This window comes from Ostrinia furnacalis, unplaced genomic scaffold (genome assembly GCF_004193835.3).
Source record: "Ostrinia furnacalis isolate ACB-3 unplaced genomic scaffold, ASM419383v2 OfSCF1351, whole genome shotgun sequence".
NCBI classification, from domain to species: Eukaryota; Metazoa; Arthropoda; class Insecta; order Lepidoptera; family Crambidae; genus Ostrinia; species Ostrinia furnacalis.
This window is the reverse complement of record NW_021131590.1, coordinates 199,762-225,256: the sequence shown is the minus strand read 5'-3', so window position 1 is coordinate 225,256 and position 25,495 is coordinate 199,762. Positions and strand designations below refer to the sequence as shown.

Here is a 25,495-nt window from a genome sequence, read left to right as displayed (position 1 = left end):
TTAATAAGAATATAAAAATATAACGTTACTAAGGACCTTTATGCCCCTAAGATCTTAAAAAAATATTTAACAGAAAAAAATTAGCTCATACCTACGTCTTTCTAACAAACCAAATAAATATGTGAACTGGGAACTCCTAGTGATGGACGACTTTCCTAGTTCCAATCTCTATAAAAGTAAAGTCACAGGTTATGAAGATAATACGCAATATGTCATTCGATCATTAAAATCGCTCTAAAGTCTAGCACGTGGTGCGTGATTAAAATCACCTACTTTTAACATGTTCTTGTAAACTGACACACTTAGATATCGCCGAAGCAGCTGTAAAAGAGCCATTCTTCGGCGGAATGCTGCCCGTCATCACAATTGAGAAACACTAACAATACTTTGTAAGTTGCCCGTCAGCACTGGGGCTGCCCCGAATTTATGTTTCGTGTACAGTTCGCAGTAAAAATGTGATTATTACTTGACATTCTGACGAAGTAGAGCGGTCAAAATTTTGGTTCGTACAAAAAGCGATGAAGAAATCACACAGAGGTGTTCTCTGGTTCGATAAAAACTGTTAGAAGACTGCCAATAAGTAACTACAACAATCCTATTTGTAAAAAAAATCAGTGCTTGGGAGTTTGGTGCCTAACTGTCTACCATTTTGGTCACCGTTTGGAGTGCACACAACAATAATTGCATACAATGCATTTGAAAAATGATAAATTAATTGTCCCTTTTGGACACTATTTGGAAAATACAATAGCTGACAGTAATAAACGTGTAACGCAATCAATTTTCTTGTGAACGAGTTTTTGAGGCTGACTGTACAGTTAAACTAAACACACATTATTTTCATTCGTTATTCAATACTGCAAAGAGGCGACGCAGTGAAAATTAAGAAGGTATAAAGCCAGTCTTATGTTACACCCGAATTACACATTCAGTTAGTAGTGGTCCACTGTTGGGGTCAGTTAGGGGCTTCAAGTGAGTAATTTGTACTGTTTTTTAAATGAAATATGTAATTATAGTAATTGTTTATCCTCGCGATGCGTTTAAGCGCGATTCGAAACTTTCGAAAGTAATACGAGTATTATATTAGTATTTTTTTATTAGTCGTTTTTTGCATTTTTCTTTCGGGACTGTAGTTATTCTAATTTCATTATTGACTTAATGAAATATGAGTAACTTAGTTTTAAAGTTTGTTATCAATAATTTTCACAAAACAATTTACCTGATACCTATAAGTCAGGCAAATTCTAGTACCTATTTCAAGATTATTTTGAAACTGAAGTTTATTTCTAAACCTCCAGACACTTTGATGGCAAAATCCATGGGAAATAATGATACAAAATGATAATAATACTAATATTATAAATGCAAAAGTTTGTATGGATGTCTGGATGTTAACATGTTTGTTACTCTTTCACGTAAAAACGACTGAAAGGATTTTGATGAAACTTCACAGTATTATTATTTATAACCCAGAATAACATATACCTAGGCTATAATTTATGACGATCTGTGACAAACTAAATTTCACGCGGGTGAAGCCGCGGAAAAAGCTAGTGACTCATATACATACAATTTTTATGCTTGTATTCTTGTACAGCCCCAATTCAGCTTTAATTGCGTCGCGTTTTGCAAGCGTGGGTATTCGTTTCCGCGTACATTAGTCCGGTGTCGGCTTACAGCATTAGGTAAATTATAAGCTCCACTAGTCGCAACTCGATATGTTTGCCGTCGCCGCGGCCTACGCGCACGGTAGCTGTATTACGGCTGTATAACATGTCGCTTATTGAAAACAATGTATGGTGATAACGTGGCCAAAAGCATCAAGCCATAATGTTACTGGCAGGTAAACGAACACGCACTAGCATTTAGACTAATACCTTCATCCATTAGAAATTCTGGCAAATTTTAAGACGCGTGACGCAGGTGAAACGGACTCTAACTGCAGGATGTTAATAATATTTCACTGTCTTGTAGGTATAGGCAGTATAGTTATAGTTTTATTTTGACTTCCAGAAGAAGTTGAAAAAATTGCGACACAGGATTATCTACCTACTTGCATAGACGTGTATGTTTTGTGACATGTCTCTACATTACATTTTATGATTGATTATGTCATTGATCAATGACGCCATAGCACTGACCACGGTCATAGAGCATCAAATAACAAACGTGGTCTATTAAATCTTGCGACGCTACATAAATATCGTAGAAAAGTAGCGTCTTTACGAGCCAAGTGTGTTGCGTAAGCGGCGATAATGTTACCGGCATCAACACAGGCCCTCGGCCGCCATTAAAATATGACCCATATAATATTACCGGCGGTACTCGCGGGCCATAATTCCCACATCGCTACCGGCCAGCACCCACACGTAATGTTCTCTTAATTTTGTTGCCGCTCTCTAGAATGTAGTCTGGATCTATCTACGAGCATCTATATCAGCCTTTGGGTTCGTCGTTCGTCTTCGGTCTCCTCATCAAGCTTCCACTACTTCTATCCCCACTTGCATCCAGTTTATTCCAGCTTGTTCGTTCGTTCGTTTCAGCCAAATGACGTCCACTGCTGACGGCTTCCCCCAAGGATTTCCATAACGACTGGTCCTGCGCTGCCCGCATCCAGGTTCTTCCCGCGACCTTCACCAGATCCTCGGTCTACCTAGTGGGAGGCCTGCCCACGCTACGTCTTCCAGCCCGTGGTCGCCACTCGAGAACTTTTCTGCCCTAACGGCTATCGTCTCTACGAGCTATGTGCCACTTGATTTTAGCAATTCTATCTATTTATATCAGCCTTTCTTTGGGTTCGTCTTCGAACTTAATTAGGCCTCTTTTTTAAGCTTCCACCGACTTCTGTCCCCGGCCACTTGCATCCAGTTAACTAGTAGAGTAGGTTTCCAGTTTCCCGTCGTTTAAACAAGCAATTAATACAGCAGGACTACTTATGGAACCCTAAAAAGAATGCAATAGAATAGATCAATAATTTATTGAAACAGAAAACATTTATAACAAAAGCTTTTTGATACCAAATAAAAATTATTTCCAGTCTAAAAGCGCAGGTCTGCAACTGCGTGCGTAGGTCGCGGTGTCGGGTAGCGAGCGCTCCTAAATTTACCTTGCTGGATGCCATTAAAAGCATTTATGTTATATTGGATATCACGGTGTTATGAACGGGTAGCGTTACCCGACCGATAGGGCAAGTCGGGATTTTATAGATTCTAATTTATAATGTGATGTGGTGTCTCTTTCTGAAATGAGTTAGGTTTAATTTGTTGCTAAAAAGTCGTTTTCAGTTGCACTTTTCAGGGTCTGATTGTATACCCAGGACATCGATGACCCCAGAGTCTACTGTCCGTCTAGTTTCTTGGCAATTAAAGACTTCAATACTGTTCCTTGGGACATTTTAGGGCGACACATCTTTTAGTCCCAAACTTGGAACAAAGAATAGTTGTTCGGAGGCTCGCAAATAAAGTACATGGTAGCAATCCCGTTATTAATAATTATTCTAAAATTTGTTCTAATCGTAAATTACTCACAAAGTAGTAATTTAGCTTGTGCAAATGCAATATCCAGATGCACACAAAACTTTTATGCCGCGTGGAAATCGAACCCGCGACTTCTGTCGTTCGTAGTATAGCTACGACCTGTGCTACGACACTAGTAGTACCTAATACGACAGAAGTTTCTTATTTTTTGCTCCAATAATCCATTGGATCCTCTAAAAAAATAATTAAGGAAAAAAAATTACCAACTGAATTAAAAACACGCAGCCATAATTAAAAACGTAACTTGGTATCGTTAAAATCTGCAACATTTATTTCCATTTTATGTTCTTCATAAAAAAAACTTTAAGCTGATATTTCGGCCATTACGAAAATACAATTTTGTATTATTAATTACTGACGAGCCGTAGTTAAAGTTGCAGTACTAATTGATATGCACCAACAGCGGAATACATGATATTCTGTATTTTGAATGCATCATTTTCGCGGAAGGTTTGATCAGGCAAAAGCTGAATAATGGGCGTGCGTTTTACGTTACCGAACCTTCTCGCAGCGCAGGGCTAATGTCGATGTAACTTTGTCGATATTATCGATAACAGGTTTTTAAACTTTGTGCTGATTTGAGGCCTTTATTTTTTAACTTAACAGTCACTTTCAATGCGTAACAATTTGGTATTGTATCTGTATTTTCAGTTATAACAACATCTCTATATTAGTCACAATGACTACTGTGCTGTCAATCAATTGCACATCAGTGTACACATTTTTGTTGCAAAATAAATAACACCTGTAACAGTTGTAAGCATTACATCCGAGATATTTGAGGTGCCATAGTGTTTAGCTTAATTTATGTGAAACCACTACATACCTAAATCTATTATATGCTACTGTGTTCAGGCACAAAAATTTGTGCTTCAGCTGTATGTGAAAATGAAAGCGATCGCGATACTCCGATACGTTATTTCTTTTCAATCAATCGCAATGATTGAATGGTGATTATTATTTTTCAAAACTTTATGAAAAACTAATCCCAACTAATATTATAAATGCGAAAGTAACTCTGTCTGTCTGTCTGTCTGTTACGCTTTCCCGCTTAAACCTCGCAACCGATTTTGATGAAATTTGGCATAGAGATAGTTTGAGTCCCGGGAAAGAACATAGGATAGTTTTTATCCCGGTTTTTGAAACAGGGACGCACGCGATAAAGTTTTTCTGTGACAGACAAAATTCCACGCGGGCGAAGCCGCGGGCGGAAAGCTAGTTTCTAATAAAACATCGACATAGCACCAACCCTCGCCCGGCCAGCTCTTTCGGCCGCGCGCTGAACATATCGTGTTTTCAGTGATAATTATTAAGCAACACTACACTGGCAACACTGTACGTAAATTGAAACGAAAGATCGCAGGCTTAATTCGAACGCAAACCGTAAATCTGAATATTAGAAAATGGATTTTGCGATATTAATTACAGGCGGGTGCGCTCGTAACTTTTAATTGAGTAATTCTTTTTGAAGGACCTTACAAACAAAGGAAGGTCATTTGAACTGAAGACAAAGTCGGTATTTTCTTCGTTACGAGGAGTGCGGCATTTTGTATGAGATTTGGTATTTCAGCATATCCCGTTTACGCCACGTGCTATTGAGGGGACGCGCGACCTCGCAACTAGGCAGCTGCCTACTGAAACATTCTTTAAACTTTAATTACCTATACCTACTAAGTATGCTACTTTTGGTCTTTTAAGTCTAGAAATCACTCATTATGCTGTCAAAGTCGGTATTTTCTTCGTTACGAGGAGTGCGAAATTTTGTATGAGATTTGGTATTTCAGCATATCCCGTTCACGAAACGTGCTATTTGAGGGGACACGCGACCTCACAACTAGGCAGCTGCCTACTGAAACATTTTTTAAACTGTAATTACCTACTATTATGCTACTTATGGTTCTTTGTCTAGAAATCACTGATGTGCTGTTGACCGTGCTTTTGGTCGAAACTTGCGCGCCTAATCATGCGACACGCTACATGTAGAGACGGTAGATGGTGTGTCCAACCTCATCAATGCAATTTAGCAACGCTATCCCAATTAATAGTGGTCATCTTGTCCCTGAAACGTAACCCTCTGTGCCACCGTAGACGGTTGAAGGCAGATTAATTAAATCAGGTTATTTAGTCTCTCGCGTGTCAAAGAGATATACAGTTACTGTATAATGAAGGCGTCTTCATACGTTCTAGTATTCGCTGGTAGTGTTTCGCAAAGCGAGGCTCTTTGATAGGTAGGGTTACCGACGTTTGTTACCGATCTTCTGGCGGGTTTTGGATTAAGGTTTGCAATTTTAATAGACGTGCGATCGGATATGAGGGAAAATGTGTATAGATTTTAAATACGGAGCGTAGGGGTTGTTCGGAGATTGACGTGACAAAGATATAGTACTAAGTATATTGTACTAGGAATTGTTATAACGAATTATGTGAATTTATAAATAGCTATCTCGTTGAGTACTGAACAATGTTCTAGCCTTTTGCTGACGGCTTAGCCTGCGTAGGTTTCAAAGACATAGCATCTTGCTAATGAATAGTTTTTGCTGTAAACAAAGTATTTTTTAACAAACCTACTAAAATGCACGTAGCTAAGGATGTAACGTAATAAAAGACGTTTGCGAGTCTATTACGGATTAATACAGAAGCGCCTCTACAATATTAATTACAGATTCAATTTTAAAATCGCTTATTTCACGGAGCAGTTTTCGCGATTTCGGAACTAAACAGAAGAAGAAGAACAAGTTCGAGTTTGATAAAATAATCCAGCAGTAGATTAAGGATTACATATTTGAAAGATTAATCTTATCAACAACGCAGGTGGTCATCGAACCCAGGATTATTTTATCTGTCCATTGGTGTCCGATTAAATGATCAATGTAAACCTATTTGTGGCTGTAAACAATCGTCCAATAAACATAATTGTAATTGTGGCAACAGATATGGTGTTATTGCGGTGGGTTTTACTAATTAGGAACCTACTTAATTGTATTAATTTTCCTTATTTTCTGTAGAATAGTTTCAGTTTATTTTAATAAAAGTTCCTGATGGGTTAATAGGGACTTTATCAGGAACCTCAGATCATAGAACTATGATCCGAGGAGGAGAGTCAGGAACCGAAAAATAACCGTTATTTTTCAGAGCTGTCTGTAGGTAATCAGTTAATTCCTAACGCCTAGCCACTAATTCCAGACATAATAAAAAAAACATTTTAGTGTCAAATCATGTCAAATGTAGTCGTGCGTGATGTTCGCAGTGGGTCTAGACAAAGTGCAAATTATAATCGCAAACCAGTCGAAAAGTGGTCGAAAAGCCCCTTTTTTGTATGGAGTTTTGACGGATTATAACTAATGGCAAGTTATTAATATGAAGATATACTTAATATTTAGGTGTTTCCGACCTAGTTCAAAATCTCAATTTCGTCACTAGGGCATATTAAACCGATATTTTAAGCGGCACAGATTTTCTTGAATTACGTCTCAGTGTTAAACGTGAAGTTTTATATTCGTAAGAATTTATTAACGTAATCGTGCGCAATAAAATGTCGCCAGTAAGGAGGTCAATCGCGGACGCTTACTTATTTACGCGCGCCTCGTTTAAGATATCCAACAAACGTGTATAAATAAAGCGTTGATCGTCTACTTATATTGTAAACTTGAGGAAAAATTCAATAGGTTGCATAAAATAGGTAATTCATTCTTGGGGAAATGTATTACCATATTTTTAACAAAATACCTACCACACAACCTTGTCGAATTGCCAATAAACAAATTTAAGATACATATAAAAAATACCCTTATGTCCAAAGGGTACTTGTACTACAAGGTTCGAGACTATATTGATGACAAGGATGCGTGGTCAGTTCAGTCTGCACATATTTGATGTACTTAAATTTGACTATTCTTACCGTTAGATAATTCCTGGCAATAAGTGGTGACTGAGTTTGTTCCGGCGTTTCTTCTCAGCACTTGCCATATGTTTGTCTCGAAGCGCTGGTAGGGCCCAAAAGATAAGGAGACATGTAAAGTGCCCCATATTAAGGGCTACCTTTTCTTTTTTTTTATTATTTTCTATTGACGTTCATAAGTGCCACTTGTGGTCTAAACTGAATAAATATTTTTGATTTTGATTTTGAATAGGATAATCTCTTTTCTTTTTTATCGCATCTCATTCAATGTTATGCAAACGAAATTACTTATTCGGTATCTGGCGATCGTTGTCCACGATTGGGCCTTCGTATCGTAATGTCATCACTACGATTACGAAAGTAGATGCAGATGGTATAAAATTACCNGAAAATGGAAATGTACTTCTGTTATGCTAATAACCTCAAAATCTGAAGCATTTTTCCTATTGTAACGAATCTCCCGCTTATCCGTGCTTTAAGTATCTACACTAATATTATAAAGAGGAAAACTTTGTTTGTTTGGTTGTAATGAATAGACTCAAAAACTATTGGACCGTTTTTATTAAATTCTTTCACCATTCGAAAGCTACATTATCCACGAGTAACAGGCTAAATTTTATTTTGGAAAATAATAGGGTTCCGTAAAATATGTAGGTACCTAATGTAGGCCACGCGCGCGAAGCCGCGAGCGAAAAGCTAGTGGAGTATAAGGTGACAATCGTTAAGTAATTTCACATATAAAAATCATTATTTCATTGCTTGGGGGTCTTGGGGCGAACGATGTATGGACGCAGAACAATATCCTTTATTTTCAAATTTAAGCAAAAAGCATTCTGTGGTTATAAAATACCTATGCTTATTTGCACCTAGTTTATCAATCACCATGTTAATTCCATGCTTTCTATCCAGTCGACTGCTCTAACGACAAGGGTGGGCTGTCGTTGAGATGACAGCGCGAAAATCGTCGGCATCCACTAATTATGACCCTTATGTACCACTATATTGACAAAGTTCTCCGTCTTCGTACGCGATATTGGAAATTTGGCATCTACCATCGGCTGATCTGACATTAGGCGTAGTCTGGCTTTGTTATTCAATTTTCAACTGTATTACCTTGACAATCAGTTCAAAATTGATTACTAGAAAATTATTTGACAGACGATTTCTACTCTCGACAAATGCATTTGAATTAGCCCACAGGCTACAGAGCAGAAGAAAAAGGTAGATCCTCATCAGGTCATTTAATCTCCACCAAAGGAGGATAACCCTCACTAATTACCATAAAATCCAGCCCTGAGCAGGCGATAAGCTGAAGAACAAAGGTAGATATACCAACAGGTCATTTAGAGTCCACTCCAGGAGGACGACTCTCTCTAATCTACAAGAAAGTCCAGCCCAGAACAGGCTACAGAGCAGAAGAACAAAGGTGGATCATTATCATCAGGTCACTTAGTCTCCTCTGCAGCAAGCTGATATACAAGAAGAATCTAATAAGCAATAGTTGAAAATTACCTAAAATAGGAGGGTCTTCTAATTCTAAGAACCCCGCCCTAACATGCCCAATAACGTAATAAATAAGCGATTGATATCACGTTTCGTCGAAAGTGCACCCTCCTAACGCAGCTGTGGTTCTTTGAAACAGATTCGGAACTTAATAGAACTACGTAATCGTAGTTCCACTATTATCCTATCCCTATCAAAATAGACCCTAATCGTTGTAACTTGCGGCGATAATCGCTCGATAAACTTATTATATTTTCATTATAAACACTCTCATCTTCGGAGAACTAACGGCGGCAAATTAAAACGTCATGGAGGAGGGAGGGTGCCATCATAGATAAGTATAATCACATAGTTAATAGCATCGAAGTTCTTAGGAACAGGGCGTGAAATGAAGCGATTTTCGAGGAATTCCAGATTTTAAGAGAATAGGGTAGCGAGTTGTTTTGGAATTGGAATTGGAAATGAGTTTCGGTACCTAAACGATGGAAAACCTTGGGGGAGGCCTTTGTCCAGCAGTGGACGTCGTTTAGCTGAAACGAACGAACGAACCTAAATGATGTCGAATTACGTATTCTTGCTAAATATTGTCATCGCGTATGATGTGTGTGACCTATCAAGATAATGTTAACATGTTTACTACTTTTGGATAAAATGTTATAAAGCTCCAAGTATCCTAGGAAACTCCACCGTTTATCCACAAATACTGTTAAAACAGTATTGTTTTATTGCACCAGCAGAGTATCATCTCCAGCAATTAATTTGCGAATGATATCCAGAAAAAACGCGGTAACAGAACACCGCAGTCTCATTACGTGGTACTGCCGTGATGGCTCGTTAGGCCCTTATTAATTTCCCTCGGATACGAAACTGAACTAACAACGATCCGTCATCGCATTTTATTGTGCTTGAATAAAGTTTGCTTTGCTATGATAGGCAGTGCCGTATTATCCATAAGGCACTTTAGGCCAGTGCCTAGGGGCCCACAATGGCCAGGGGCCCAGCACTCTCGATAAAAAAATGAAAAAAAAAAAAAATGTTAAAGATTATTTTTATGCAACAAAACTCAAACCACCTCAAAACTTCGCCTTATTTTGGTTTACACATTCAATCGTCATATTTCGATATTGTCTAACCAATTACTGCTTTGGTTTACATGACAGGTCGACCGTCGACGCCCTTCAGAGGCTAAAAAGCCTCACTGCGGAGGCTAGGGAGAGGGCTGAGGGTGTGTTGGCTTTATCATTCGATATAGCCAACGCTTTCAATACCATCCCTCATTCCACCATACTCTAGGCACTTCAATATCACAGAGTCCCTCAGTACCTTTGAGCGCTGCTGGCCGATTACTTACGGGACCGCGAAGTCCTGTATGTTAACAGAGACGGCCAGCTCAAACGGCGCGGTGTAGCCAGCGGGGTTCCGCAGGGTTCGGTGCTCGGTCCACTCTTGTGGAACCTAGGCTTCAACTGGCTCCTCCGAGGCGTCCTTCTCGCGGGCATGAGTGTCATATGCTATGCGGATGACACTCTGGTCACTGCCCGGGGAAGACATTTGGGGCACATTAGTCGCTCGCAGAATACGACGCCTCGGCCTGAAAGTCGCGCTGGAGAAGACTGAGGCCCTCTTCTTTCCGGGGCCTCGCCAGCGCGCCCCTCCCGACGCGTTGAGGACGTTAAGATTGACGTTAAAGGCCAAATGAAATATCTGGGCCTCACGCTTGACGGGAGGTGGCATTTTAGCCCGCACTTCAACGGGCTAGCGCTACGCCTCCTCAAGGCAGCCAGCGCACTGAGTTGGCTCCTTCCGAATTTGGGAGGGCCACAAACGAGGTGTCGTCGACTTTATGCCGGCGTTCTGAGGAGTATGGCGCTGTATGGCGCCCCAGTCTGGGCGGACGCACTCAACAAGAAGAAGAATGCTGCCCTACTGCGCAGACCCCAGCGGGCCATAGCGCAGAGGGTCGTAAGGACCTACCGCACGGTAGGGCACGCTGCGGCGTGCGTCCTCGCTGGTGCTCCTCCTTGGGAGCTAGAAGCTGGGGTCTTGTCTGTCATCTATCACTGGATGGCAGACCAGAAGGCGCGTGGAAAGCGCCCGGCCCCGGAGCGGTGCGGCGCCGTCACCAAGACATGACTCGCGCGCAGTTTGGCCGCCATTGGTCCTGTTCTGGACCAATGGTTGGAACGACCGCACGGGTTTCTCACGTTCCGTCTGGTGCAGGTGCTGACTGGGCATGGCTGCTTCGGTTCGTACCTGCAAAGAATTGGCCGAGAGGAATCTCCGCTGTGCCACAAATGCGGCGCGGCGGATGACCTCGCGGTCTGCACAGGCTGGGAGGAGCAGCGCCGTGTCCTCACTGCGGTCGTGGGCCGGGATCTTTCGCTTACGAGCCTGGTCATCGCCATGCTGGGAAGTGGAAGTGGAATGCAGGAAGGTGGTCGCCCCTTTTGCGAAGAGATCATCCTTCAGAAGCAGGCAGAGGAGCGCGAGCGGGAGAGCGATCCTCTCGCCCCATCGCTCCGCAAGCGGAGAAGGGGCCGGAGAAGGCGGTTGTACGACCGTTCTACTCTCCCCCCAGGTGGCGGCCTGCAGGCTGGGGGTGCGGGGGCACCCTTGTCACCTTCGTCTGACGGGAACGGCTTGGCGTTGCGGGCGTTCCCGCCGGACTCCCACAAGGGGGGCGTGTAGGGTCCGCCGTGTAGGCGAGCTGTTGCTGTAGCGTGGTGTCGCGGAAGTCTAAGGCTACGGCCGGATACTCGCGACACCCCCACTCGGGCTCTGACGGAACGCCGCGGAGGTCTTAGTGGGTATACCCCGTCCTTTTCCCTTTTTAGGGCGCCGGGAGTCCCACACACCACCCTGTCCCCAGTGGTGACGGTGCACAAAGCATTTCCTCCGCGACAAAAAAAGGGGGGCCCAAAACGAGCTGTGCCTAGGGGCCCCGAGATGGTTAATCCGGCCCTGATGATAGGTATTTTAAGTATTTGATACCAATGTAAAGCATTCAAAATATGCGACCGCTGTCCTGAAAATTAGTCGCTGAAAAATATGTACTCGTAGATACCTAAACTATAATATTTTTAATTGTCGCAATTTTCGGTACTTAGGTAAATAAGTAGGTAGTTATGTAACTTATCACTCCTTAAATATCGGCATTAAAATTTTTGACAGTTTGGGGATATAACAAAATTACACCGTCTTCAACCTATCTAATAGAGTTGATCTTAGCTACGGGATTATTCCCACCTCTCGTTCCCACCGCTGCAACTTCTGTGTAGCCAGGATCTACAGCTTGACCGCCAATAAAAAACCAACCAGTAAAGGTCAAGTTTGTCCCGGGGAAAGTTTAACTGTCATTGGTGATTGGACCCGCAACGAAATTAATCAGAAGAACGGAGGAGTTCGAAGCTAAGGTTCGACATCCCTCATTGATCTTAGCTAATCGAATCAATCTCATATCACTTTCTCCTTCTTCCAGACGAATGCTCCTGGTGCAACAAGAACATCACGAGCGAGAGTGGCGCGCTGCAGCAAGCTGGGGCCACCTTCTGCTCCGAGCTGTGTTTCAGCCAGTCCCGGAGGGCCAACTTCAAGCGCGCCAAGACCTGCGACTGGTGCCGGCATGTGCGGCATACGGTGGCCTATGTGGATTTCCAGGTGGGTCTGATTTTTGGACGTAGCCTTTATTTATTTATTTTATTTAAAATCTTTATTGCACACATAAAAAAACAGTGGTACCTACAACAGGTGAGCTTAATGCCATGTGGCATTCTCTTCCGGCTAACCAGAAAATTAAACAAAACAGAGAATTTAAGTATCCCATTTTTCTGTACATTTTACCCTATTTTACTCGGACTGCAAGACTGCATCACTGTCATTTGAATCTTTGCGGAAGAAGCACTAGGGTCAAAATTATACGTTTTGGTTATTATTATAGGTTCTGCATGTAACGTTGATGTCGCAAAACATTTTATTACCTAAAAAAAAACCACATAGACAAAAATGCTTTAAAACCGAGTCAACCAAAATTATTATCATGTATCATCATCACACAGAAAACTAATTTCAGTATTTTTGTGTTACAGGATGGAGCTACACAGCTGCAGTTTTGCTCAGATAAATGCCTCAACCAGTACAAGATGCACATATTCTGCCGGGAGACGCAGGCGCACCTCGATCTCAACCCACATCTGGTCAACGCCTCGTCGTCTTCCAACCTCATAACCCCTGAGCTTTGGCTCAAAAACTGCAAGAGCCGATCCGCATCCCCCACATCAGAAAGATCAGGATCACCAACCCATGATAACACAGCAACAAAACCAAACCCAGAAAAGACAGAAACACAAAAGACTCAAGGCAAAAAATCCCCTTTGCCTTTGATTACTATAGCTCCAACTGCCAAACTAATGAAGCCAAAAGGACCTTCAGAGGAGAGGACCACCGTGCAAAAGTCGCCTGAAACAAAGAAAGATGGAAGGACAAACAAAATGAATCTGCGTAAACGCAGGTCTTCTAAATGTTCAGCTACAGTTACGTCACAAACGGTGAGGCAGCGGACGTCGACGCCGAAGGCTCAGGACCTGCGGCTGTGCAGCCCTTCAGTCGACGGCTCATCGCCCACATCAACGGCTGGCAACAGTGCAATTCATTCTCCTCCTCATCCCATAAACTCACACGCAGTACCACCGCCACCATTCCACAATCCAATGTTTGGAATGCCGCCTCCGATGTATATGGATGGAGGCCCTCACGATCCGAGACAGCCCATGTTTCCTCCTAGGTTCAACTTTCTACCGCGACCTGGAATACCTATGCATCAAGAGCGACCGCGCATTCCACCGCCGTTGAATTTTCCGCCTCCTCTCGGCCAGGCCCCGCCTGTAACAGTGTTAGTACCTTACCCTGTTGTTCTTCCAATCCCCATTCCCATACCTATCCCGATGCCTCTGACGTCGTTCATCCAAGCGCACTGCGCAAACAAAGTGAAAACAGAAGCCCGGAGTGACGACAACGAAGGACCTTTAGATTTTACGATGAATGGTGATAAAAATAGAGATGAAGCAAATGGTATGGATAGGGAATCAGAAGCAGAAATTCCAGGAACCGAAGGCGGTTGTGAACCAAACGGTGATTTTAATGAGCGAATAGAAGATGAAGATAAAACTGAAGGCGAAGCCTCCGAGTCTGCAAATCCTGAACAGACTTTACCGAAGTTCAAAATAACCAGGTTAGGAAACAAAATGGCTAAAATAGTGACTAAACCTAGGGAGCAACCCGAATCTACCAGACCTCTAAGGAAAAGACGGAGACTGGTTGAAGTCACCACCGACGACGAAGCGCTCATTCCAAAAACAAGAAAAATTGTTGAAGTTTAATTGTAGTGTAATCTTTAGTAATCAACTGCATAAAACAAAAATATTTCAAATATAATATATTCAATAATACATATCACAACTGCATGATAATCCGAACACAGTTCAATATTCTTTCAATTTGCTAGTCTTAGGTTTTAAGATGTTTTATACAAGCCTACTAACTTTAAATGTGGCAGTAGCCCAGTATTACGGTTATAGAGCAGCTATGTAGAACATGTGTAATTTTAATCAAATAAGTCAAATTAATGTTTTAGGACCAATATACGAAAATTTAATAGATTCGTATTTGGCCTTTGTTTATTGTAATATAGAGTCCCATAGTAAATTAGTGGGTATGTTCGAAGAATTAGAGCGCACTGTTTAATGTGATATTAGTAACTTATTATAAAATCTCAATGTATGTGAAATAAAATATGATTAGTACCTAATTTATCGTTTTTTATTGACGCCTATAAATAGACTTTTGTGGTGAACCCACTCGTAATTTGTGTTTACAAATTAATATTCTTAAAAAAACAATAGGTAAGGTAAAGCAATTCAAATTATTATAGTCAATTATCCTATCTGAATTAAAGTTTATGAATGAATAATAAAAAATGTGTTTATCTGTTATGAAATAGTCATTATTACATGTCCCAAGTCCATGAAAAAGGACAAATTAATGTGGAACACAAGTGTTTTCGAATTTTACAACAGCTGTGTTAATAATGTTTATTTAGAGGTGTATGTAGGTGGTAACATTACTGTTAGTAGGTACCAAATTATAAAATAAACTACATGTAAAGTTCTGCAGGCCTTTAATGTCTTGACTCATTGAAAAACATTACTAAAAATCATTCTTGGAAAATATTCATTACTATATTCAACATGTTAACTTACAACTAAGAGCGCGTCCACGTGACGTGGCACTAAATGCCTCTATTTCCAACATTTGTACATGAGATCCAATTAAAATTTACAATGGCATAATATTGCATTCTATATAAAATTATATATCCTCAAATTAATTAAAGCATCATTGGATGATTGAATTTAATAGTATCTAACATTTTAAGTAAAGGCAATACTGGCATTGTTCCATACACAATGCTCACAAAATCAAATCTTATGAAGTGTTTATGAAACGAATCCTGTTGTACTACTTGTCTTCATAAGTAGGTTGTCCAAAGGTTTGTACTACATCTATATTGTTCAAATAATAAATGCAACTTAGTTTTTGTTGTTATACAAATCCCAAAGGGTAATAGCACCATCGAGTCCCCCGGCGGCCATTATATTGGCCTTCCACAGGGATACCTTTTCAGTTGAGTAAACAACGTCTTGTATAGCCTGCTTGTGCTCTGTGAGCACGACTAAGGGTCGCAACGAGAACCAGGAGAATATACGAATATGACCATCCCAGCCTCCTGATGCGAAAACTTTCCCGTCAGATCGAGTCTGCACTTTATTGATGCCTGGATTCTTTATAGTGATGTCCATTTTATGGGCCAGGCTTAAGTCTCTCTTTCCTATACTAAAAATCTGTACTATGTTCGAGGCATTACCGATCATGCCTCTTTGTTGCTCAAGGTGGTAGTCCACAGACATAGGACATTCCTTTGTTTGCAGTTTGCCGATGCATTGACTAGTGTTGAGATCCCAGAGGAGGAGCCATCCCGCCTCGTAGCCGGCCAGCAGGCATGGTCGGTCAGACGGAAACTCAATGTACTTTAAGCACATTGGATCTCCCAGTTTCGGATTTCCGCTTTCTGGCTCCAAACATCCTTGTTTTTCTCCAGAAAAATTATAGATGCATATTTTCGATTCTTTATCAGGTACATAGATTGTTTCGAGTTTTGTGTTGGCTTCAAAACGGCAGAAGCCCGGGTAATCAATGTCAATTACGGCTTCTTCTTTGTAGCCGCTATTGGTTAATTCAAAAATTTTATATTTCCCACCTTTTTCCTGTGTGATGAGATGGCTGTTGGTGTGGACGATGTGCAGAATGGGAGCTTGACCGACTTGAATCTTCTGTTGCACACGATTAGTCTGAAAAATGAGGGTAGTTATTTACAACGTGTAACCAATTTTAAGTTCCAATTGGAATGTGAGATGTCTTTTGGGAAGCAAAAACATTTGAAACATTACAATGATGTTTTTATTTGGTAGAATTACAGAAACTAAATAGGATAATCACTTGTTTTGGCGGACAATCCGCTCGAACGTCTTTCTAGGTCACAAAATGGGGGTAGTAAACAAAGAAATGCGACGCAATAAACGGAAGCCGTACGACACGTCACCCGATTCGTCTTGTACTATTGTGCGTAAAAACCATAATATTCGTATGCCTGATCATGGTGCTCACCTGAAGGTTGTATGCATAAACGTAGCCGTTTTTTGAGCCGGCTAGTAACCTTTCCAGACCGCCCGGTAGAAAGCTGAATGCCAGCGAATATACAGGCACATTGTCGACGTTACGAATGGTGTAAACTGGATCGGGAGGTAAGAGTGCCATCTCTGGTCAAGCTCAAGCCGAAATATTGAATTGGATATGAAAAATAAAATAATAATAAAATTAATTAAGCCATCAGAAACTGAACCACAACTACGCACAACACAAAACTGACAGAAAAACAAGAAATTTAACTTTTTTGCGTCAGATACGTTCCGATCTACGTACTAGGAAGAAAAATAAATACATTTTAGTTTGTAAAATATATCTGCAAAATATTTTTAACAGAAAGCTTTAAAGCGGAATAATCAAAATTTCAGATTTTTTAAAATAAATTTTCATGAATAAAAATTTCAATATTCAATTGAATAGAATTTTACAGCATGCTTCGAACTTCAAAATAGTGATGATCCCAGAGTTCGATATTCACAATGTTCAATTTAATATATTCAAATCGATTATAAATCGAAACATTAAATTTTAAAAATATTTTTTTTCTCAATTATTTTATTCTTTATACAGAAATATTTTTTTTATGAATTTTATAATAATAAATAATTCGAAGTTTTGCCAGTTGATTTCTGTTTATCTTTAGTTCTTTCTAACTTGTTTTTGTTTGAACAATGGGAGGAAGGGTGTCTCCCAGTATCCACACTATTTAATTATATCTAGTCGATTGTTGATAATAAGTAGATAATAGTCAATGCATGTTCAGGTAGTCGGGTACTTTGCACCTGTCTGTAATGGTATACTACATAGCCTTAATTCTCCGTAGGAAAACGAATAACATTGGATATTGATAAATTGTTTTTTTTTTAAAGAAATTATAGGTCACTCAATGAAAGCTAGCTAAATAAGCTGGCTACCATGTCAAATCCATGTTCTAGTTAAATGTCTGTGGGACGAAAAGCATTTGTCGATCAGAGCCCCGATTACGGTAACTTTTAACGTTTCCAATCCAGACACGCTTCTCGATTCTGCGATACGATTGGTCGTTCAACAGCGTACGTTAGCTGTTTTGACCAATAGTATCGCAGAATCAGAAGCGCGTCTGGATTGGAAACGTTAAAAGTTACCGTAATCGGGGCTCTGATTACGTAAGACATAAGGTTTCGACTGCGCTGCTTTGTAATATCTCCAATTCATTGGCGTTTCATCTCCAGTTGCACGCGACCTGTGCTCCAATTTCATTCTAGCTGAAGCGCAATTCGGTCACGGTAAAGTTCACGCGCTAACAAAAATTAAACAACAGATTTAAGCATTTTCCATTAAAAGTCCGAACACCTTATTTTTGAAACTAAAATTACTAAAACAGCAAATCTTCGTGTTTGATTGAGCGTTTGACTTGCGTTTCAGCTTCGTTTGAACTAGCTATCAAAACAATACCGCGATACGGATTTTTCAAAACAGCTTGCTCGTTTGTCGTGCAGTCGCGTTATCGCGTAGCAGTTAAAAATATTTAGCTCAATCGGAGCCCAGTCAGCGCGGCAGCGCAGACAGCATAATAGATACAAATCTTTGCATTTGAGGCACTCAACTCAAGCCTCAACCATCGTTGCGTGACCAATAATTTGGCAAGATTCTTATTTAAATTGTAGAATACATATTTTGTCATTGAAATGTTCAATTAAGTTGTAACCACTAGTCATTTGTTATCTGTTCTCAGCTGTCTTCCGTATGTCAAACTTTTTGACATTTTAGGAATGTCACTGTGCTGCGTCAGTTTCTCGAGAAGCAGGAGGAATATCGCGTTTTTCAGAATTTTGAATGAGAATTCATTGATTCTGCCTAATTATGGGTGCCATATATAAATTAAGAAGGCTAAGTTAATCGTCGAAATCACAAATGGCTACGGATTCGCTTCTAAAAACGAGCAAGCAAACTAAATATATATCGTATAGAAATATCTTGTATCATAGGTTTTTCGTTGGCCTACTATTGTTTATTGTGCTATCTTTAGTGTTTACAGTGTTGTTCAATGTTTTTGCTGGTAGTTCGCCTCGGACAGACTTCCACGAACCGGTGAATTTAGACGCGGCGAGTTCAACAGTGTTAGAGTTACGAACTGATTTGCCAAAAGCGGTGTCCCGCCTTCATAACTGCACTTACTGGGACTGTTTTAACGTGTACAGGTGTGGGAGAGGAGGCCACGATAAGATAACGATATACATATACCCATTGAAGCATTATCAGACAGAGAATGGTGGTCCTATATCACAGTTTTCTAAGGAGTTTTACATTATGTTAGATACCATAAGACACAGCAAGTACTACACGCCGGATCCCGAGGAGGCGTGTTTGTTAGTCCCTAGCATAGACACATTGAACCAGAACAGCTTTTCAAATGGATATGTATCAAGAGCATTACAGACGCTTGAATAGTAAGTATGAAAGATATTGTAGGACATTAAACATAGTTATTATAATCTCTTTATGTGTAATGAAATCAAATAGGTATTTCATATTTTATTCAATATCAATTTATAAAGATGTACTAATAAGGTTATCAGTGGTGTAACAGCTGTTATTGATATTGATAACCTGAATTGAGCTTATTTAGATAATTCCAATGTTCATAGTGTATTTATAATATAACTTCATATCATATTAATCTATGTTTTTGCATGATCTATTCATTTTCTAATTACCACAGCAGCATCAGCTTTGCTTAAGTTGAGCTTCTGATAGCTGGAAAATATTGTTTTTGATTAGTAACTCAACTATTATCTACAATATTATAATTTTGAAGATTAGTAAATAAATTATTTGTTTCACACAGCTGGAATGATGGAGAAAACCATCTCATATTCAATATGCTGCCAGGGAAAGCTCCAAATTACGAATCAGTGGTCAACCTCAACACTGGCAAGGCCATTATAGCAGGAGGCAGCTTCGACACATGGTCGTTTCGATATGGCTTCGACATCTCAATACCAGTATACAGCCATATAGCAGAAAAAATTGACAACACCCAGCCAAAACAAAAGAATTACATGATCATATCAACACAACTAAACATAGCTCAGGACTCGTTAGAAGTCTTACAAAACATTGCATCGTCATCAAACGATTTGCTACTACTTGACAGATGCAAAACTGATTCTGGTGGAATTGATTATACTAAACGTTGTGAGTACACAACAGGGAGGATGTTTGACTATCCAGAGATATTGAAAGAAGGAATGTTTTGCTTAGTTATACGTAGTGCAAGACTGACGCAAGCAGTTCTAATGGATGTTTTAGCATCCCAGTGTATCCCCATAGTGATTGCGGACTCAGTGATAATGCCGTTTAATTCTCACATAGACTGGAATAAACTATCGTTGTTTGTGCCTGAAGACAATGTGAAAAATTTACTAAAGATAGTGCATTCAGTGAGCAATGAAAGGAGAGGAGAGTTGTATTGGCAGCTACGATGGGCTTACGATAGATATTTTGCTAGTGTAGAAAAAATTACCTTAACAACTTTAGAGATTATAAATGAAAAGCTATTTCCGTTAGCAGCTAGGATGTACGAAGACTGGAATATGCCTGAACATTTGGTAAGTTTTTATTGTTTATTTTAAAGCATTCCTAATTCTAACATTTGCTGTCTTGAAACATTTTTTTTTACTCCAATAAGTTGTATAAAGGCTATCTCCCATTTCTATAGACTTGTAATCTATAGGATATCACACCCTCCTCCCATTCCATTTATTCGTAATAGCATTCGCAATTCCGCGAATAGACTCATGCGGGTATCGCCGCCGCACGCAGTAGAAAAAACTGATTTTAAGTGCAAAGTCCTGTGCTACGCATATTGAATTTAAATTCTTTATAGTATATGGATGGCACTTACTGCATGCGCAATTAAATAAATAATGTCTCAGGCGACATGCGAGTATATAGCGACGCCCGTGCCCCTCAGAGCGTGTCCAAAGATGAATCATTTTACACGCTCTTGATATGCGTGGTGCGATAAATCCATGCATTCTTTTATTGTCGTGTGGGTTGTGCCCTCCTAGTAGTGGCTGTACCATCCTAGGCCCGTGGCAAATTCTGTTCATGGGGTCCTTGGGCCCTAACAAGGCTATTTTTCAGGGGGACCGGGACCATCGCCCTGAAGCATCGCAGTGCGCTTAGAGTCTTGGGACTGGGGCCCCCTCGAGTCGAGGGCCCGTGGCGTTTTGCCAGCCCTGCTACCCTATAGTTGCCCTCTTGACAAGTGGCAAAACTTGACAGTTGTAATCAAAAGACGGTCGAAATGCCTTAGCTCGGGCGTTTTTTTGCATGGAGTTACATCGCTCTGTGAATTCGATTCGATCAAAAAGTGCCACTTGTCTAGACCTACTGTTATCCACCCTGTCCTAGTAACTGACATGGTTCTTTTGTCCTACCAACTGGTGGTAACATGCTGTCCAAAGTTATTCCGTTCCGTATTTTTTTTCTGGGAAATTAAGCTGTTAAGAGATCGCGTCCTAACGATAAGAAAACCTAAATTGTGCCTTTTATGTGTCTGCTTTGTGTGGTGTACAAAATATTCTATCTACTTACCTAGATCTATCTGTTTTAAGTTTTCCATACAATCACTAGAAATGGGTCCCCTAAACATGTATTCAATATGCAAATTTTCCATGATTTTGTAGCATTTCGAATATCCTTCGTCGAACTTACTCGGAGCGGGTAATGAACATGGAAATTTCGTACTATTGGATCTTTCGTCGATGTCGTAGCAGATCTAGTTTTACTGACCTATGTTCTTGTTATCCAGAATAACTCGTTTAGCGTTCCTTGACCCAGTGTTCCTGTAATGTTGGTAGCCTAAATCGAGCTGCTGACCTATACATAGAGCGGTTAGACACCATTCTATTGAGAATCGCTAAGTCACACTGAACTTCCCTGTCTTTGCATCGATGAATTTTAGATTAGTTAACAAGACAATCTACTGTGATTAAATGTAATTCTAGCAAACCGCGTAATTGTCCTTTGTTATCTAAAACTAAGACGTTTTTTCGTTCTTACTTTCTTCCTAATTTTTCTTACTGCTAAATGCATATAAGTGTTTATCGCTTAAGCCCTTATACTGTCCAAAAATAATGTAACTGTAAGTCCAGCAGTTCCGGTGATTTGCCAATTGACATTGCGGGAACCCATCCAGAACAGCTCGGCTTGGCGTTCTTTAAGGAATTCTAGAGCGCGATTCATCATCATCATCATTTCAGCCATAGGACGTCCACTGCTGAACATAGGCCTCCCCCAATGATTTCCACAATGGCCGGTTGGAGGTGGCAGGAAGGCTGCCTTTATAGGTCGTCGGTCTAGCAGGTAGAGCGTGATTAAGAGCTACCTATGTTTCGATTTGTGGGGCTTGAAGGGTTAATATCAAGGATCTAACATTATGGTTGTCCAACAGTATGGCCCCGTGAACCCTTTATTCCTGCCGGTGACCGCGGCCAAGTCGCCAGGCTTCACCGCCGTCATACTGACGTACGATCGCGTGGAGTGTTCTCGCTCGTCATATAGCACTAAACTATTGTAGACCTTTATTATCCAGGATCTAATAACGGATCTAATAACGTCATTGTCCAACAGTATGGCCCCGTGAACCCTTTATTCCTGCCGGTGACCGCGGCCAAGTCGGCAGGCTTCACCGCCGTCATACTGACGTACGACCGCGTGGAGAGTGTTCGCGCTCGTCATATAGCACTAAACTATTGTAGACTGCTTTAATATCCAGGATCTAATAACGTCATTGTCCAACAGTATGGCCCCGTGAACCCTTTATTCCTGCCGGTGACCGCGGCCAAGTCGCCAGGCTTTACCGCAGTCATACTGACGTACGACCGCGTGGAGAGCCTGTTCGCGCTCGTCAAGAAGCTGGTCCGCACGCCGAGCCTCGCCAAGATACTGGTTGTGTGGAACCACCAGAAGAAGCAGCCGCCGCCTTGTGAGTTTGTGTAAAGTTTTCTTGTAAATAGCGATTAGGTAAATAGTGCCAGAAGGCAAGTCATTAAGCTGCGCCACCCTCACACTGTTGTACGGCGAGCCTTGAATAGTACTGGTCGTGTGGAATCACCAGAAGAAGCAGCCGCCGCCTTGTGAGTTTAGGTAAAGTTTTCTTGAAAAATAGCGACAGGTAAATGCACTGATAGTAAACAAGTCGCCAGTTACGCTGAGGTACGCCTCGCCTCGCCAAGATACTGGTTGTGTGGAACGTTAACACAGATAGCGGACAAGTTGTTGGGCTCACCTACTGGTCGCATGGAGTCACCAGAAAAAGCAGCTGCCGCCTTGTGAGTTTGTGTAAAGTTCTTTGCAAATAGAGATTAGGTTAACACAAATAGCGGACAAGTCGTTAAGCTCCCCATTGGTCGCGTGGACTCACCAGAAAAAGCAGCTGCCCGCCTTGTGAGTTTATAACGTTTTTTTGCAAATAGCGATTAGGTTAAACACAGATAGCGGACAAGTCGTTCGGTTCCCCACTGCAGCACTGGTCGCGTAGAGTCACCAGAAAAAGCAGCTGCCGCCTTGTGAGTTTGTAATGTTTTTTTGCAAATAGAGATTAGGTTAACACAGATAGTGGACAAGTCGTTAGGCTCCCCGCTGATCGCGTGGACTCACCGGATAAAGTTGCTGCCGCCTTGTGAGTTTGTAATGTTTTTTTTGCAAATATAGATTAGGTTAACACAGATAGCGGTCAAGTAACCAGGATTCCCGCACTCGTATACCGAGCCCTGTCAAGTATACTGGTCGTCATTAGGTAAATACTGACAGCGTCCTTATCTCCTGACATAAAAAGTAGGTAATTGTTTTTACAGACATTTTTTTATTAATTTTACATTTTTTTTAAATTTCGCTCAAGTTTGAGTAAAATTTGAAAAAAACTGCGATTTGGTGTGTAAAGTAAAAACCAGTTTTTTCTTATTTTTTATTTAATTGGATCCGATTAGTTACATTAGATTTATCAATAATAATTACAAGTGTAAATAATTATAATTATTTTAAATTCTACAAAGACAACAAAATACACACTGGCTAATTGGAAAAGTAAATTATATAATTTTGGATATTTTCTCCGCTATTCATATAAAAATTAAGTTACTAGATTACAAATAGCACGTAAGAAGATTTTTTTAATTTTCCTGCTGTAAACTCTTGTTAATGTTATACTTTCAATGTGAAGTTAACTATTTCCTTAATATTTCTATTTTATTTTATGTTTTTATTTTGTTACAATTATTTTTGGAATCGGGTCTAATAATCTTCATTATTATTTTAGAAACTTCGACTTTTTAATCTTTACGAAGATGCTTAAGTTCGCGAAATAAAAGCACTCAAATTTAATGGCCCATGAGCCCATGACTCTTATATGTAAATATTTACATAATACCCATCCAGAGCATTGTATAACAGTTAAAGCAGACATAAACAATCGTAAAAACAGAATCGGCAGACGACCAAATGTTTAAATATACCAGATAATCGATATACACGCAACCGATCAAGTGACGAAAGTGATTTGGCCGCGGAAAAACGCAATAACGACCCTGATTCATTGAAATTAGACTGCTTTTGTGTTGTTAAAAAAATTGCAGAATGCAATTTGATTATTGCGAAATCAATTTCTACTACACATTGTTTAAGGTTCAATTTCAATTGTCCTCTAAACCCTCTTATGTAGTAGTGTTAATAATTTTCAATCGTGTATTAATTCTACGGTTACAACAACATTATTTTCTTTTTTATCATGCGATTTCGCTTTTTTTTCAGCATCTGAGTGGCCAGTTATCAACAAACCACTGAAAGTGATACGAACCAAAGAGAACAAACTGTCGAATAGATTTTTTCCGTATGATGAGATTGAGACTGAGTGTCAATTGACCATAGACGACGATATTGTTATGCTGACTCCCGACGAGTTGGAATTTGGGTAAGTGTTTTTTTTTATATTTTTGTACAAACGACAGCACATCAGGTTACCCATTTTTGTTGCAAACTCGCCCCTATTACAACTGCACAAAAACCCACAGTGGTTACGTTGACGTGCCGTCGTCCGTACTTACAGGGTTTTTTTTTATTTATTGCCATAGGACTGATTCTTAGGCTGAGTTGCACCACCTAACTCTGACGGTAACTATAACGATAATCGGTGCTTTTTTGTATAGAGTTTAGTAATTGTTTTAGTGTAAAACATAACTTAAACTGTCCGTCGGTTTGGGGGCGTTTCAGAGAACAAAGACCTTGATATCTTAGGCCTTATAAGTTATAACTAATAATAACAATCTACTGTATAAACAATAAGTTAGTGTAGATTTGAGAATAATTGAAGCACTTGATTCTATTTCGGACCACGTTTCCATACTTTTTAAGTCAATAGCTATCTGCTTGATTGAACGTTTCAAATTCAAATGTATTTGAATAAAACTGCAAAATGTGTTTATTTGGAAACAATGTTAGCACGGAATCGAACATGTACTTTTGAAGATCTCATTCAGTGTTTTCAATGCATTACTTTTTATTTGCAATATTTGCCGTCTATTTTTTTTATTTGTTGGACTAGTTTGTATTAATGAGTATTTATTGTGATGAAATCGTATTTTTTCTTTTGAAACACTAGGTACGAGTAATTATTGTATAGATGACCCACGCTGAACTGTCCCGCCAAACTCAATGACAGGGGGGCGCTACCATCGTTCAACTATTATGTTTTCTAACATGGCAAAAATCGGAACCAGCGATCCGGTATTGACGGTGGCGCCCCACTGTCAATGTC

At 40.2% G+C, this 25,495-nt stretch overlaps 3 protein-coding genes across 3 annotated transcripts in view; 2 read left to right on the top strand and 1 right to left on the bottom strand.

The window, feature by feature from the left end:
• Nucleotides 1–14,721, top strand: part of Sobp (Sine oculis-binding protein) — a 32,773-nt gene extending 18,052 nt beyond the window's left edge. The window contains exons 2-4 of the mRNA XM_028304012.1: nucleotides 8,824–8,860; nucleotides 12,416–12,594; nucleotides 13,023–14,721. Of these exons, the coding sequence (XP_028159813.1) occupies nucleotides 8,824–8,860; nucleotides 12,416–12,594; nucleotides 13,023–14,312 (1,506 nt within the window). The 3' untranslated portion in view covers nucleotides 14,313–14,721. The remainder of the gene's footprint in view (nucleotides 1–8,823; nucleotides 8,861–12,415; nucleotides 12,595–13,022) is intronic.
• A 371-nt stretch (nucleotides 14,722–15,092) lies between these two features.
• LOC114352412 (guanine nucleotide-binding protein subunit beta-like protein 1) lies at nucleotides 15,093–16,992 on the bottom strand. The gene is made up of 2 exons (XM_028304008.1): nucleotides 16,657–16,992; nucleotides 15,093–16,340 (listed from the first exon to the last, which is right to left on the bottom strand). The coding sequence occupies exons 1-2, from the start codon at nucleotides 16,804–16,806 to the stop codon at nucleotides 15,522–15,524; spliced, it is 969 nt and encodes a 322-aa protein (XP_028159809.1). The 5' UTR covers nucleotides 16,807–16,992; the 3' UTR covers nucleotides 15,093–15,521.
• Nucleotides 16,993–18,467: 1,475 nt separating this feature from the next.
• sotv (exostosin glycosyltransferase sotv) overlaps nucleotides 18,468–25,495 on the top strand; it is a 44,316-nt gene continuing 37,288 nt past the window's right edge. The window contains exons 1-4 of the mRNA XM_028304009.1: nucleotides 18,468–19,124; nucleotides 19,523–20,285; nucleotides 22,486–22,669; nucleotides 24,493–24,652. Coding sequence (XP_028159810.1) covers nucleotides 18,589–19,124; nucleotides 19,523–20,285; nucleotides 22,486–22,669; nucleotides 24,493–24,652 — 1,643 coding nt within the window. The 5' untranslated portion in view covers nucleotides 18,468–18,588. The remainder of the gene's footprint in view (nucleotides 19,125–19,522; nucleotides 20,286–22,485; nucleotides 22,670–24,492; nucleotides 24,653–25,495) is intronic.